The sequence below is a fragment of the Diospyros lotus genome, chromosome 15 (assembly GCF_014633365.1).
Source record: "Diospyros lotus cultivar Yz01 chromosome 15, ASM1463336v1, whole genome shotgun sequence".
Classification (NCBI taxonomy): Eukaryota; Viridiplantae; Streptophyta; class Magnoliopsida; order Ericales; family Ebenaceae; genus Diospyros; species Diospyros lotus.
The window spans coordinates 33,632,657-33,648,325 of NC_068352.1; the positions used below are offsets into that span (position 1 = coordinate 33,632,657).

The 15,669-nt window shown below is 35.3% G+C and overlaps 2 protein-coding genes and 1 long non-coding RNA gene across 8 annotated transcripts; 2 read left to right on the forward strand and 1 right to left on the reverse strand.

Annotated features, from left to right (window-relative positions):
• The first annotated feature begins 295 nt into the window (after nt 1-295).
• On the forward strand, nt 296-1,553 carry LOC127791873 (uncharacterized). The gene is made up of 2 exons (XM_052322031.1): nt 296-441; nt 848-1,553. Exon 2 carries the CDS (start codon nt 937-939, stop codon nt 1,369-1,371), a length of 435 nt encoding a protein of 144 aa, XP_052177991.1. The 5' UTR covers nt 296-441; nt 848-936; the 3' UTR covers nt 1,372-1,553.
• On the forward strand, nt 306-11,339 carry LOC127791872 (cytochrome c oxidase copper chaperone 2-like). Of its 2 annotated transcripts, none has more exons than XM_052322030.1 (2): nt 306-441; nt 10,761-11,339. In XM_052322030.1, the coding sequence occupies exons 1-2, from the start codon at nt 438-440 to the stop codon at nt 11,012-11,014; spliced, it is 258 nt and encodes an 85-aa protein (XP_052177990.1). In that variant the 5' UTR covers nt 306-437; the 3' UTR covers nt 11,015-11,339. The 2 variants fall into 2 exon arrangements, with proteins under 2 accessions (XP_052177990.1, XP_052177989.1); XM_052322029.1 differs by lacking the exon at nt 306-441 and adding an exon at nt 2,422-2,798.
• Nucleotides 11,340-12,307: 968 nt separating this feature from the next.
• On the reverse strand, nt 12,308-14,251 carry LOC127791874 (uncharacterized). Of its 5 annotated transcripts, none has more exons than XR_008021014.1 (4): nt 14,237-14,251; nt 13,816-14,052; nt 13,179-13,226; nt 12,308-12,605 (listed from the first exon to the last, which is right to left on the reverse strand). It is a non-coding gene; the product is annotated as an uncharacterized LOC127791874 (long non-coding RNA). The 5 variants fall into 5 exon arrangements; XR_008021013.1 differs by having other exon boundaries at nt 13,816-14,065; XR_008021011.1 differs by having other exon boundaries at nt 13,816-14,129.
• Nucleotides 14,252-15,669: the final 1,418 nt, after the last annotated feature.

The window sequence follows — 15,669 nt, forward strand, 5'->3', positions numbered from 1 at the left end:
GACAAGACAATGGGTTGGGGAAAGGACAGAGAATGAACAGGGAGAAGTTGATAAGTATTGAGGTTATAGTAACTTTCTTTTTTATTTTTTTGACTAAAGTTCCTTCTTTTTTAGTAAAAAGTTCAGTCTATATTGTCAATTGTGTGTTTGTTTTTCCTGAGTTGGCCTACATAACATTCAAACGACCATCCACCATATCCAAATCAATTATAGCGCTTATCAGTAAAGAGAAAATATCAAGAGATGAATGCCTCTTAATGCTAATAATACATACGAGATAATATATTATAATATAAGAAGCTCTCTGCACAGAGACGAAGACAGGAGAGGAACCCAAGAGGAAGAAATATCAAAATTTTCTCTGGATGGGGTAGGTGTGGATCCACAGAAGCAGAGCAACCCCAGTGCAATTTAAGCAAATCAGCACGCCTTAATGAATGGGTATGGCAATTCATTTCAGTTCCATTCCTGTCATGTAAAAGAAACATGGATATATATATATATGGGTTTATAGAGATATACGCTTGTAATCCCCTAAAGAAGCTGAGAGAACTAAGAAGAGAGTCCCAGTCCCACACCACTAGCGTCAATCCCAAGAACACCATGATTTTCTTTTTTATGATGTATCCTCTGCAGCTTTTATTCCCTTTACAGGTCTCTGCTTTTTGGGTTGTTGCCCTTGGTTCTTTGTGATTTCGCATTTCAATCCAAAGTGGGAGATCTTAGGAGCTTTCTGATTAATTGGTTCATCTAGCAATTCTAATTTTTGCAATGAGATTTATGGTCAGGATTTTGATCAAAGGGGTTCCTTTATTTCACTTGAATAATGGGCACTATTGGTTTATAGCGGCTCTTGCTGTTTAGCCTCAATTCTTGGTCCAAATTCTAGCTCGTGGGCTTGGTGGAGTCGGCTTGATCCAGTCTCCGGTTTGGTCCATGGCATCATCTGGTTTCTTCCTTATTTGTATGCTCCACTCTATGTTTGCTCTGGCTTGTGGAGCCATGATGATGTTCTACACCAACGAGTTCTGTGTCTTTGGCCATGGCACTAAAATCGCCAGCAAGCTCGTGGGGTCAACACCCCACGATCAGCTCCTGATCCGAACTTCGGATTCACTCTCCGGGTTACTCTTGTTTGGCATTGGGCTTCTCCTGTTCATGGTGGCATTTGTTGAAGACACAAAATTCCACGGCTTCTTTGCTAGAGGATGTGCTCTTCTTCATGTCGCCATGGCAGCCTGGAGGGTTCACTTCGAGAGGAAGCTCGAAGAGCTCGGCCACGATTGGCTGAGACAGATCGTTGGAGACATTGTGATGGGGCTTTCTTGGGTTTTCTTCCTTGTGTACTCATGGAGGGACAAGTATGACTAATCCAATCTTAATAAAACTGTAACTGAATCACTTCAAAACTGGAGTAGATCAGATAGACTCGGTTCTGGGTTCTTTCTCTTCATGCTTTATACATAAACTTGTACTCTTTTATGGCTCGGGTCCATGTTGGTGTGAACCTTCCTTGTAAATTTTGAATGAATCAGGTTCTCGAAATGATTTCTTCAGGCGCTCCTACCAATTTATTCTTCCAGTTTTCGATGATATTAATGTTGTTCCAAACAAAGCTTTACCACTTTCAATATGTTCTGCTTATATTGTTCTTTGGCACAAAGCATTCCCAAATTTGGCAAATGCCCCTTCTCTAACTCAAATTTAGATACAAGGGATTAACTCAGACTTCAATTTGAGAGGACTCGGGTTAAATTTGACAATAGAACTCTTATCAAATTTCAAGAATAACTTTAAATATTTTGTCTTCTTTTAAGCTATATAAAAAGTGCCTCCAATAAATAGAATCATTTGTCTATAAATTTATTATTATTCTTTTTTTAAGTGTCATTAGCATTAGAGGGTATATCACGAGAATCGGTCTTATTCTTTATTACATGTGCTCCTATTGAGATAAAATTTTGACGATCAGTTTTAGAAGCCATCACTAATGCTCTTGCTTGTTTGTTTTTCTATAATCGATAGAGTCCGTTTGCTTTTCAATAATGAAAAGAAAATACAGTCATTTAATTAGTTGATTAAATAATTTTTTCTTGTAAATAAGAATTACATTAAAAGGAAAAATACTAAAATATCTGTAGTTACAATTAGGGCACACCCTGAACTTCATAATGAGAGTCTAACCTAGAAGATCTAAAAAAAAAACCACTGAAACAAGACTTTTAATAAAAAAAAAATGTATAGAAGTCATGAGAAATATTTATTCACAACATTAATGATAAACAAGAGAATCAACTTGAAAAACCATCAGAGGTGGGATCCTCCTAAGCAATAGATTCAAACATTTGCCCGAGCTCAATCAATCCCTAATTAATTTTTAAATAATGATTTAAGATGCAAGACATATTTATAATTCAAATCATTGTATAACGTGAACATCAACTCATGAATTTAGTCGATCTTCAAAATTATGTAGTTTAAATCAACGGAATAAATAACTAATATACTGATAGAATTATTAAATCATAGTACTCAAATTATGATATAACATCGCTCGATTTGATATAATATCAACATGTAGGTGGACATGAAAATAATACTTCCTTTCCTTCAATATAATATCAAGATTTATGAAATTATAATTTATTTACTTGTAAAAATTAAAAGCATAATAATTTCTCCTCTACGCGAGGCATCGTGGCGCGTAAAAATCCGAGACGACGCGCATACCGCTGTTCTTGCCGTCTGCTGCGAATACACTCTTTTGAGTACCCGTCAAACTCAAGAACAGCTTAAAGGTATTTACTTTTCCTGTTTAAGCTTATGTAATCCTGTTTCTTGAACATAGGATTTATCCTGATCGTGTTTTACAGCGATAAATTTGTGTTCCGATTGATTTCCTTTACTTAATCATTCGTCGGCACACTTTTTGACGACGAGTTACCTTATGGGTACCTCTATAGTTTATGGGTTCTGAGTTATTTGTTGATTGGAAGAAAGGAAATTGGTCATGCATATGTCTTGGATTGTCTGACAGGTGTTTGAGACTTTGATTGATCGTTTGCTTTTGATTTGAGAAATTGATTCGTCTTTTTCTTTTTTCTTTTTCGTTTTTATGAGATTGGTATGTGCTTGAAAGTGGCGTTAGATTGAGGCTTCCATTGAGGCTTTCTTGTCCAACGCTTCTGGTGAGTTGAGGAAATGTTTACATGTTGGGGAAGTGGTTTTTGAACAAGCTTTGTTATTCTCAAGGGAAAAAGAAAATGAAAGGAAAGGAAAGGAAATTTGCCGATATATAGTTTAAAATTTGATCTTCGGTGTTAAGATCATGCTTGGTTCAGTTTGAATCATTTCTGAAGTCTAAATTGAAGATGAGTCCAGGCCAATTGATCCATCATCTTCTCAATTGCTTCCGTTGCTAGTCCATGATTATCACTTAAAGATAGATATAGACTAAGTAGAGACTTTCTAATTTTCTGGAAAGGGATAGCTGAAACTGATCAGAAATATGTATATAAGCAGTAAGAGGATGAATTGAACACCTGTTCCGGCAGCTTTGGCCTCTCCTTCTTTTCCTCTTGTTTCCCCCTTTTCTTGGAGATTAGGCTTTCAAAATCAATTTGATCCCAATCTCTACCTTTCCCTCTGAAATACACTCACCCGTTCAATGCTAAGCAACGTTTTATGCCACGGTAGCGATGCTTTGACACATCAGCATGCCAGCTTGTATATTTTAACAGCCGTGCATTAATTAACTTTTTGATGGTGGCAGTCGGGCTGACCCTGAGATTATAGGGGCCCTAAGTGAAACTTTATATGGGGTCCTTTACGACTACATTTAAAAATAAAATTACATGTAATGAATACGAATAAATTTTTTTATTATATAAACACATTCAACTTTGCCTAGGGATGTTATCCCCTGTCGGTCCCAAGACCAAATAAAAGAGGAGGGTTGTGTTAGGTAGCCAACAGCCAACGTAAAATCTAGTCGGATCCAAGACATGAACTCTAGACAAATTATGAAAAATTGTTGAGGCGTAATCTTTCATAGCGACGCGCTACACTGCTCGCGTGTAGTGTCAAGTAAGATAGGGCCGCTGCATCGACGCCCGGATGTAGTGACAAGTGAGCAAAGTGATAGGTCCCGATTCATGGGACTTACCAAAGAAGGTCTAAGAGGCAGGGGTGGGGTGGTAAATTGGCTGGCTGGCATAACAGCCAGCCATATGCGTAAGGGATAGAGTGGGAAAATTGGGGGGTTGTGTAACAACCCAGCAAGTGTGCGTAACAGAATGCGGTTGAGGGGGGAGAGAGGGATATATGTAGAGGGTGAAGATATTGAGAGGGGGGAAAGATTTTGGTATTGAGTTCTTGGGAGAGTTGAGGGCCTCTCGAATTGCCTAGTTTTCTTGTCATTTTGTTAATTTCCAGCTTGTAGTTCCTTTTGATTATCAGTATCCTATCACAAGGGTTCCTGCATTTGCTTGGACAGATGTGGATAAAGAAGCTAGTCCAAAATCAAAATCATAGATTAAGGATTAGGTCATGGAACATAGAAACATTAACAGGCAAAGCTATGGAAATGGTAGATGTGATGATTAGGAGAAAGATTAATATTATGTGCCTTCAAGAGACGAGATGGGTAGGGAAAAAAGCAAAAACTTTATCGAAAATTGGATATAAAATATAGTACACAGGAAATGATTGAGCGAAAAATGGAGTGGGGATTATTATGGATAAAATCTTAGTAGATGAGATAGTGGATGTAAAGAGAATAAGGTATAGGATTATTATGGTGAAGGTTGGTATAGGAAGAATGACTATGAATATCTTTAGTACATATGCACCACAAGCGGGGTTAGATAAGGAGATAAAAACAAAATTCTGGGAGGATCTAGAGGGACTCATACGAATGATACCAAGATGAGAGAAAGTGATTATAGGAGGTGACTTAAATGGTCACGTGGGTAGAGACGGAAACGGTTATAGAGCGGTACATGGAGAGTATGGATTCGGGAAAATTAATAATGAGGGTAAATGTATTCTAGATTTTGCTATGGCATATGGGCTCATTTTAGCCAATACTAGGTTCAAAAAATAGGACGAACACTTAAATCACATATAAAAATGTCACATCAAGCACCCAAATAGATTACTTTCTCATGAGACAAGAGGATCTGTTATGTTGTAGGAATTGTAAGGTGATACCGAGGGAGTGTTTGACTACTCAACATAGATTTTTGGTACTTGACGTCCAAGTAAGAAATTGGAAGAAAAAAAATCACATAAAACAAAATCCAAGAATTAAGTGGTGGGATTTAAAAGGGGAGAAACAACTAATCTTCAAAGAAAAACTAAAGGGTAGAAGAGAATGGAATGGAGAAGGACAGGCAAACCAAATATGGAGGGAAATGGCTATTGCCTTGAGAAGCACGACAAATGTAGTCTTTGGAGAGACAAATGGTAGAGCCCCAAATTTTAAGGAGTCTTGGTGCCCCAAACCTTAAGGAGTCTTGGTGGTGGAATGAAGAGGTACAATTGAAAATTAGAAATAAGAAAACTTGCTATAAGGCTGTATATCAGTATAACAATGAAGAAAACCTAAAAAATTATAAAGAAGCAAAAAAACCAGCAAAAAGAGTTGTTAGTGAAGCAAAGTCAAAAGCATATGAGAATCTATATAAATGACTTGATACAAAAGATGGAAAAATGGATATATATAAATTAGCTAAAGCAAGAGAAAAAAAAAACAAGGGATTTAAACCAAGTGAAATGCTTAAAAGATGAAAATCAAAATGTATTAGTGAATGAGGGAGCGATTAAGGAGAGATGGAAGGAGTATTTCACAAAATTATTCAATGATGGTGGGGACGCAAGAGTTAGGTTGGGACATCTTAGTAACTCCGAAGGGAACGTGAGTTATACATTTTATCGACGCATAAATTCAAATGAAATAAGACAAGCATTAAAAAAGATGAAAAATCATAAGGCGGTGAGACTAGATAATATATCAATAGAAGCATGAAAATGCATGGGAAAAGAGGACATCTTCTGGCTAACAAAATTATTTAACGCGATCCTTAAATCAAAAAAGATGCCAGATGAGTGAAGGAAGAGTACTTTGATTCCTATATACAAGAACAAATGAGATGTTCAAAACTGTGAAAATTACAGAGGAATTAAGTTAATGCGTCATACCATGAAACTCTGAGAGAGAGTAATAGAGCAAAGGCTCAGAAAAGAAACAAATGTCTCGGAAAATCAGTTTGATTTCATGTCTGGTAGGTCAACAATGGAAGCTATATACCTATTGATACGCCTAATGGAAAGGTATTAGGATCAGCAAAAAGATTGGCATATGGTGTTTATAGATCTAGAAAAGGCTTATGATAGGATTCCTAGAGAAGTATTATGTAGGATTTTAGAGAAGAAATGAGTCCAAATAGCCTATATACAAGCCCTTAAGGACACGTATCACGGTGCAGAAACAAGAGTCAGAACATGCGGAGAGGATACTGAACCATTTCAAATTACAATGGGACTGCATCAAGGTTCTGCACTAAGTCCATACTTATTTACTTTAGTAATAGATGAATTCACTAAACACATTCAGACAGAGGTGCCATGGTATATGCTATTTGCAGATAACATAGTTTTGGTGGATGAAATAAAAGAGGGAATGAACACTAAGCTTGAATTGTGGAGAAACAATTTAGAATTTAAGGGATTTAAATTAAGTAGAAGGTAAACAAAATATATTGAATGTAAATTTAGTAAGAATGCAAGAGTGGAGGATGTTATAATAAAATTGGAAGACCAAATCTTACAAAGAAAATACCATTTTCGATATTTGGGATCAGTGATTCAAAAAGATGGAGAAATTTACGAGGATGTCACACATAGAATTAAGGCAGGTTAGCTAAAATGGAGAAATGCATCGGGGGTGTTATGTGATAGTAAATCCCATTAAAACTGAAAGGAAAATTCTATAGGACAGCTATAAGACTAGCCCTGTTGTATGACTCAAAATGTTGGGCAGTCAAATACTAGCATGAGCAAAAGACGAGCGTAGCGGAGATAAGAATGCTAAGATGGATGTGCGACCATACAAGAAAATATAAAATTAGAAATGAGGTTATTCATAATAAGGTAGGAGTAGTGCCAATCGAGGAGAAAATGAGAGAGACTAGATTAAGATGGTTTGGTCATGTGAGAAGAAGACCAAGAGACGCTCATGTGAGGAGAATTGATGAAATGGAATAATTAGTCAAAAAAAGAGGTAGAGGCAGATCCAATAAGACTTTGGGAGAAACATTAAAATTTGATATGAAGTATATGGGCCTAAATGAAGATATGACAAAAGACAGAAATATATGGAAGTCTAGAATTCATGTAGCCGACCCCACATAGTGGAATAAAGGCTGGATATGTTGTTGTGTTGTTTTTACTATATAAAAACATTCAAAGTTACCATAATAATAGTTTAAAATTTACAATATTTCACTTTAAATTTACTCTTCTAGCATTTTTAGATGAAAAATCAACAATTAAACTATTACAATCAATTTGTTCCAACATATGTTTTTCAATAGACACTATCGCCAATCCATTCAACCTTTCTTCTGACATTGTTGACCGAATGTAAGATTTTATCAGTTTCAACTTTGAGAAATTTCTTTCTTTAGAGGCAACTGTAACTGGTATGGTCAGAAATATTCTATACGTGATCCATCCATTCGGAAAACAACAATTCATCATCTTCATGTAGTCTAACACTTCAATTTCCTTCTTGGTCTCTTTTGGCAAATATCTCACAATTTTTAGCTTAGAGAATAACTCTTGTCCATCAATATCTGAATCCGTCTTGTACCTCAAAAATTCTTCTAGCTTATCACGTGATCTCTTCAAACAATCATCATCTGTAGAATATAATTTTTTCAAACCAAATAGAAATCCAAAAACATTTTCATATTCTTGAAATTGTTCAAACCTACACTTAAGCAAATAAAGAGCTTGATCAACTACATATAAGAAATAATCAACTCTAAAAAATTCTTCAGCTGAATGTGTTATCTCATCATTGGCATTTTCATCAAATTGCTTCTTTCTATGAATAATACGCTTTTCTTGAAAAGTAGATTCAATTTCCATTTGAGCAACAATTTCTTTAGCAATAATCATATTAGATTCAAATCCAATTTCTCTATAGGTTTCAAAAAAATAAATGAGTGCTTCCAAGTGACTTATAGTAACATCAATGACCATATCGTTACTTTGCAACATTTTGCTTACTCTATTAATAGCAGACAATATATTATATCAAATAATCATGCCAAACAAGAACTCAAAATCCATAATGTCATGTAATAGACTTTTAGTATCTCGAAATGCTTTAGGGCCGTCACATGTTTCCATCAAGTGAGTTAAAACAACTTTTATTTGTGGAGTTTGGAATCTTATTGCTTTAATACTTTCAACTCGACTTTCCCAACATGTTTGTGATAGTGACTTAAGTGTCAAGCTTTCCACATTATCTTGCAAAACTTTCCATCACTTTGTAGAAGATGAAAACAATATATATAAGCATTGCACAGTTCCAAAAAAAGATTTAGCCTTTATGCAGGAACTTGCCATATCACATAGTGTAAGATTAAGACTATGACAACCACACAGAGTGTAAAAAGCCATTGCATTTATTTCTAATACTCTTTTCTGCACACCTTTATGCTTTCCTCTCATATTAGAACCATTATCATAACCTTGACCTCTTAAGTCACCAATATCAAGTTCAAGTGTTTGTAGAGCAATTATCAATTCATCAAACAATCCTTGCCCCGAAGTATCGTCTACCTTAAGGAATTATAAAAAAAAACTCTTTTACCTTAACTAGACTTGCTAAGGCATTTGTTCTTCATGACTTATATTGGGTGTATAGTCAAGTATCACCGTAAAATATTTTGCTTCTCCAACTGTTTTAATGATTGCACTTTTGATCTTACTTGCCAACATGAGTATGAATTCATTTTGAATTTTGTGACTCAGATAATGATAGTGAATTTCCTTTTCTTGAATATGTTAAACGTGTTCTTTCATAATTAGATCAAACTCAACAATCATTTCAATCAAACCTAGAAAATTCTCATTATCTTCTTCATATAATTTTTTACTATTTCCACGAAATACCAAATTATTATTACTGAAAAAACTAACAATTGAAACTATTCTCGCAAAAACTTATTTCCAATGTTTTATATCTTTGTTGATTTGATCTTTACACAGCTTTATCATTTGTTAAACTCTTTTGTAATCACCTTTTCAATTCAATCCATTTTCTCATGTTATCCATGTACCCACTACTTGTTTCATGGCTTTTCAGTTTAGAATCAAGATTTTTCCAATCACTTGTCCCTTCATTAGCTAATTGAATATTGTTTCGTTCTTGTTTAAATAACTTGCAACAAAAGCAAAATACTTTATCTAATGAAACGGAGTAGATCAACATTTTGTATCACTCTTCTCACCATTTGATAAATGTCAAGTGTAATATGTAGAAGAGAAATGCCTATTTTCTGAATCTTTAAGAAAATCAATCACATTCCCTCTTATAAGACCTTTTTCTACCAATAAGTCTATAAATTTTTTATCAATATTTGACCAATTTTTTGGATTAGTTACGTCCAAAGGACAAGCTAAGCATTTTTTATCAAAATTTTTATGTTCTTACTCATTTCTATTTTCGGCATCACCTAATTCATGTTGTTCTTGCATGTCATTTTGAATCTCTTTATCCACCAAATTATCACACTCTTAATTTTATATTGTATTACTAATGTTCATAGTGACAAACCTATCCAACGCTCTTGCTTGAGATAGAATAAACTTTGAGTTTTTTTTTTCTTTTTTTGCTTTTTTCTCATTTCATTTCCAAATAAATATTTTGTAGTAGACATAATAAATCAATTCAAATATGAAAATCAATACAATATCAAATTCAAATATTTCGTATTCGTTACATGTAATTTTATTTTTAAATGTAGTCATAGAGGGCCCTATATAAAGTTTCGCTTAGGGCTCCTAAAATCTCAGGACTAGACCTGACAATTCAGTATAAAATTAAAAATCTTGTCAAAGTTTGGTATTAAACTAATATTTTTTTTATATTAGTTTAAGGATGTTGGGATAGTTTACCTCACCTAGTAGGATTAAGGCTTGCGATTGTTAAGGCTTGCGATTGTTATTGTACTGTAAGGATATTGTGAGACTAAGAGGAAGACTCAAAAGATTGCAGCTTTAGCTTTTTGTGGAAAAATCATGCCTCTAACTAAGAAAGTTTGTGGCCTTGTTTTATGATGAATAGTAATGAGTTTTGTACCTTGGAGAAGGGATATATTGCTTTACTAGTTTTCTTTTTTTCATGGAAGAATTTGCTATTGATGTATTCCTGATGCAAAATTGGAAACTATGTTTTGCTTAGGAATTTAGTTAGACCAATGTTTTCTGCTACTCCCTTTTTCATTTTTCGTAAAATAGTATATCACCCATCATTAAGATTTCCCTTTTTACCAGGGAAAATTACTTGTCCAAAAAACAAAAAAAGAAAAATAAAAAACCATGTGGAAGATGTAAATCTACATTTGAAGATTCCTTTTTGGTTCTATCTAATTTATTATGGCTCCCAACTACTGCGATTAATTGGAACTCACCCTACCACAAGTTACTTTTTCATTTCTCCACCTCCTTAATGATATATTCTCCAGGGACAATTGACATGAGTGAGCTGCCAGTGCAAAATGTTTCCTCCACTGTGGTGTTGTCGAAGACGCACAAAAGCCAAGGATCTACTATCACAACATCCGGGTCAGATTCAAAGCCAAAGAAGAAAATCTGCTGTGCTTGCCCCGACACCAAGAAACTGAGAGATGAATGCATTGTGGAGCATGGTGAATCTGCCTGTTCTAAATGGATTGAGGCTCATCTTCAGTGTCTTCGGGCAGAGGGTTTTCATATCTGAAAAAGATCCATGATAAACTCGACACAAATGCAAGACCATACTTTTTTGTAGATCACCCTATTTATCTAAGGATTATATACACATTATTGGATATCTGTCTCGTTGAAAAATTATGAAGAAATGAAGAGGACAGCTTCACTTAACTTTTAGATGACAATTTCACATTTCTTTATTTTGTTTTATTTATTTTTAGACTCTGCAGGAGTAACTCTTTTCGTGAACATGGTGGCTATGTAAGTATGCATCAACAGTATACAATAATAGTAATCATGTATATTAAGGATTCCATCCAGTTTGGTTATGCTAAAAATTAAAAGGTTCAGTCCCAGCTTACGTTTGATGTCCTCTCTCTTATACAAATACGGACAATCTTCAAAATTTGTCAGAAAGCTTCCTAGAAACATGTGCCGCCTTGCTTTATATATTTTACAGGATGGATAAGTTATTTTTTAGCACTGTTTGAAGGGCACCAGCAATTTGTTTGTCCTGAACCTGGGCTTGGGTAGGAAAATTATTCCTCAAATCTTTGGGCCTAGCTCACTTTCTGATAATGCACTTCAGTAGGAAATATGTTCCCAGGATGCATTGGGCCTTTGCTCACTTACAAACGGTGACATGTTGTGAGAGCATTTCCAGGAACTAGAATCAGCTTTTCAAGCATGTCTAACATGATTACACAGCAAGTTCAAGAAAAACCTTGAATATAAGGATTGAACCATGTTTTAGCATTGGGAACTATTTACAATAAGCGGAAATGTCTTGTCTTCCTGGCAAGTACAATTAGTAGAAAATGTCACAAACGTAAAGGATTCAAGTTTAACTACATCCCTCTTGCTCTCTGTCTGTCACTCTGAGCTCCATTTATTTCCTTTTGATCCCGCACTTGGGGGGAGACTGGACTAGGTTTGATTAGGTTTTCATGTGATTCAAGATATACTGCCTCTTCCAAGTTACACTGGTTGTTATATAGACTTTTTCGTGTCAAAATTTTCCAACCTGCTGATGAAATTGTCTGTTGTTTGAGCCCTTAAATGTTTGTACTCGAACTAGTCTGTCTTCTTCCTTTCTTTTTTTTTATTCGTTAGTTTTGCAAAATATTGGATCTTTGCACCGTCCATGGGCATGCTTGGAGATGGAGAGAATGCATCTCATAAAATGGTGCTTGCCACAAACAAATCAAAAACTGCAGATTAGGAGAAAACACCCTAGTTACAATGAAATTAGAAGGAAAATAAAAACAAAAATCAAATTATTGCAATTCTATAAATGATCAATCATAAGAAGTCAGGCAAATTATATACTAATAGTAATCCATTATAACCACACGGTCACAGAGTGACCATTACACAGATGCGGGGAAACACATACACATGACACACAGGTGTTGCATAATAATTAAGAAGCACAACACAGAAAACAAATTATTCATCACAACACATTATTATGAAAGACTTGTGATCTCCCATTGAGTCACATTAGCTTATGCGCTTAATGATCACATGTGCAGTTCACACAAGCACAGCTGGTGCCGCACTTGCACGTTCCACCATTCTCAGCTGCTGGAGCATCCATGACAAAAGTCTCAATATGGCTGCAAAAATAAGACATCCATCATCATCATTCTTTAGCACTGCCTTCCAAATGTGGTCTCAAAGATTATATGTGCATAATATTTTTTCTGGGTGGCATCTGGTGTGCTTTTTCTTTCGTTCCTCTAAGAAAAGGTTGAATTTGTTGGGTGATATGTTCGATCTGTAATTATATTTGATCCTTAGGAAACAAGAGGCACATCATAAAATTTTCAGAGTATGATGCTTTGAAAGTTAGTTCTGGCAGTTTATATGGCTTATCTATATACCTAGTCTTCCTTTCTTCCATGTATACGGAGAGTCCATAATAATTTCTTTCTTTATTTGATAACTAAAACAAATAGAACCACCAGAGAGAAGGGTACAAGAGAAAGAAGAGAGACTAAATAATTTCTTCTCTCTTAGTCTGACAAACTTCATCATCTTCATGTTCATGATTTTGTGTTACCTAGACAAGGCCTTATTCCTCAGTTCATAGTTTTGGCAACAGTAAGTAGTAATTACTATGAAGAACAGGTTCTATCTTAGCTTGCGTTATTTTAATATGGTTTCTGAGTTCTTGAACTATCGGTTACCTCTTTCCAGTCTCAATGATATCGATGCCGTAGCTGTTTCCTTTCTTCCTGCAGATACAAAAGCATAATATTTAAATAAACAGTTGAAATATCACAGATCCACCTTTACACATGCATTAGTAAGAGGCAGAAAAAAGTATTGATGTACATGACTGCAACACATGCATATTTCGGTGAAATTTGTTAAATCTTTCATTTGGAGCTTTTCTTTGGAGATGCTCATGCTTGGCAGAAAGTAGCTGTTTTGTAAGTTTGCTATTCAGTTCTATGAAACTCAACCTGGTTTGGAAGTATCATTTAAAAATATTCTAGTATGTTATGGTTCTCATTGGAACCAAAAGTTGTATCATTCGGATGTATAGCAAACATGGACACGGGTTGAATATAGCTTTAAGGTAATCATAGGAGCTGTTGTTGGAAGCACAATACTATCAAACTGCAGTATTTCTCTAATCAAAACATGAAAATAGGAAAACATTTAGAGAAGTTCAAGACCCGATAAGAAATCATCTAACAGAAAGGGTGCTTTCAGACTGTACGAGAATAAGAGTTGATTACATGCATGAACATGATTAGGAACACGACATGAGCTACCATGGTGGTAAAGATAGTTGAGAAATAAGAGAGGAACACTTACGTACACTGGCTGGGGTCCGAGCAGTCGCAGCTGCTACACTTGTCCGACATTATGAGTGAAATTAGAGGAGAGAGTGGAAGTTGTATAGGAGTTTATGTAGCTGATATGAATGCTTATGCCTTCTATGCTCTCTGCTTTGATCTCTATTTATAGATAGAGGGAAGGTGGTGGTGAAACGGTTTGAATGCAGTATGGTCACCGCGTGTGGACCTCAAGGCATGAGAGAAGCACACGCCACTGCAAGAAAAGTCTGAAAGGAATCTCAATAATGGATAGGTGGCCTTCTATTCTCCTCTGACGTCAACTTCATTTCTCTTTAATGGAGCAGGTCATGTGGAGATATATCTTCTGTAAATTTGATAGAATTCTAAATTTCCAAAAAAGAAAAAAATATAGAAGAAGAAAATACGTTTGATCTTACATGCTGCCCTGGTCCCAATTTGAGTGGATTGGATTTACACAGCACCACCCTCCTTTCTTTATTTGGTCTCTGTTCACTTTTTCATCTCTTCCAGTTACAAATATTTTGAGTATTGGCCTAAGGTCAATCTAAAGCATTGGGGTATTGGTGATATGTTGCTCCAGACTGGAAGTATTGTTTTCTTCTTTTATATTCCCGGTATCAACCAGGGAAAGGATGTGTACAGACACGATTCTTTCCCGACTCTAACGAAGTAGGGAGTCTCGTGCATTGAGAACATTCTTTTTCGTAATTATTTATAAGCCTTGCCAGTTGAATCAAGATCTGGATGGAGAAATTAAAGTTGAAAAAGAATGGGAACCAAACAGGCAGGATGCTGGCCACAAGTTGTGGTAAACATCATCTTACAAGAACTAGTATTTGCTTAAACCAGAGAAAATTGCTGAAAAATGTTGTGAATGCGATTTCAGTACCTTTTCCTTTCAATGAAGAAGACTTCCAGAAATGAAAGGTCATCAGGACATTGGCTGTATGGCTGTGGTGTAAAATGAAAGCTAATTGGCAGCACTGTATTGCCCTTTCCCAGATGTTGATCCATGGGTCTAGATGACAATAAGGCTGAATGCCACACACTCTGGGAAACATTTTTTTAACTTTGCAAGTAGCTTTTTTTTCTTTCTTTCTTATAGTTCTTTATGTTATGTGATATGCTTCTTCTGAATTAAGGGTTTGAAAAGGGCACTGTAGACAGACAAGGGTCCTTCCGGAGGCTAGTGGAGCTATTGCTTATTCATTGTAGCCAACCTTTCAAATGGTCTTTTTCATTTTTTGGTTTCTTTTATCTAACAAAGCATGGCCTTAGACTTATATTTCCATCTTTTATCCAGAAGATATCAACTAGGTCACTGTCATCATTGCCATGCCCTCTCTACTTTCTCTGGCAGGCAGGTCAAGATCATAGCTTTGTTTGATTGCAAAAAAATCTGAATTAGAACCAATCTTATTGGAAAGAGTGCCAACCATAAAAAGTTCGACTCAACATTATTCATCATTTAAATTACAAAAATGTTATGTTGTCTGCGTCAGGCAACATAATGTTTGTTACCACAGGCAAAATGAGAGGGGCCCAAGCCCCTCCTGCGTGCCTATATCGGGTAAACTTGATGTGGGCAGAAGAATAAATCTATCTAAACTTATACCATATTCACAACAACAAAAGACAAGTCATAACCTTAAAATGATATCCATGAAACTTAAACTATGAACAATAGATGGACTTGGTCTATAATCAATTTCATCTTGTTCCCAGAACATGTATTATTCTTGAAGATACACAAAGTTATTTCCCTTTTACCATGGAACTTTTATTGGGTTTTTATGAATTTTAGTAAATTATTTTTATTTATAATTTTGTCTTTTTCTAAAATTCCAAT

Coding starts and splice junctions, on each gene's coding strand:
- LOC127791873 (XM_052322031.1), top strand. CDS start 937: ATGGCATCATCTGGTTTCTTCCTTATTTGTATGCTCCACTCTATGTTT.
- LOC127791872 (XM_052322029.1), top strand. CDS start 2,588: ATGAAAATAATACTTCCTTTCCTTCAATATAATATCAAGATTTATGAA. Junction 2,799..10,760: donor AACTCAAGAACAGCTTAAAG/GTATTTACTTTT, acceptor TATATTCTCCAG/GGACAATTGACATGAGTGAG.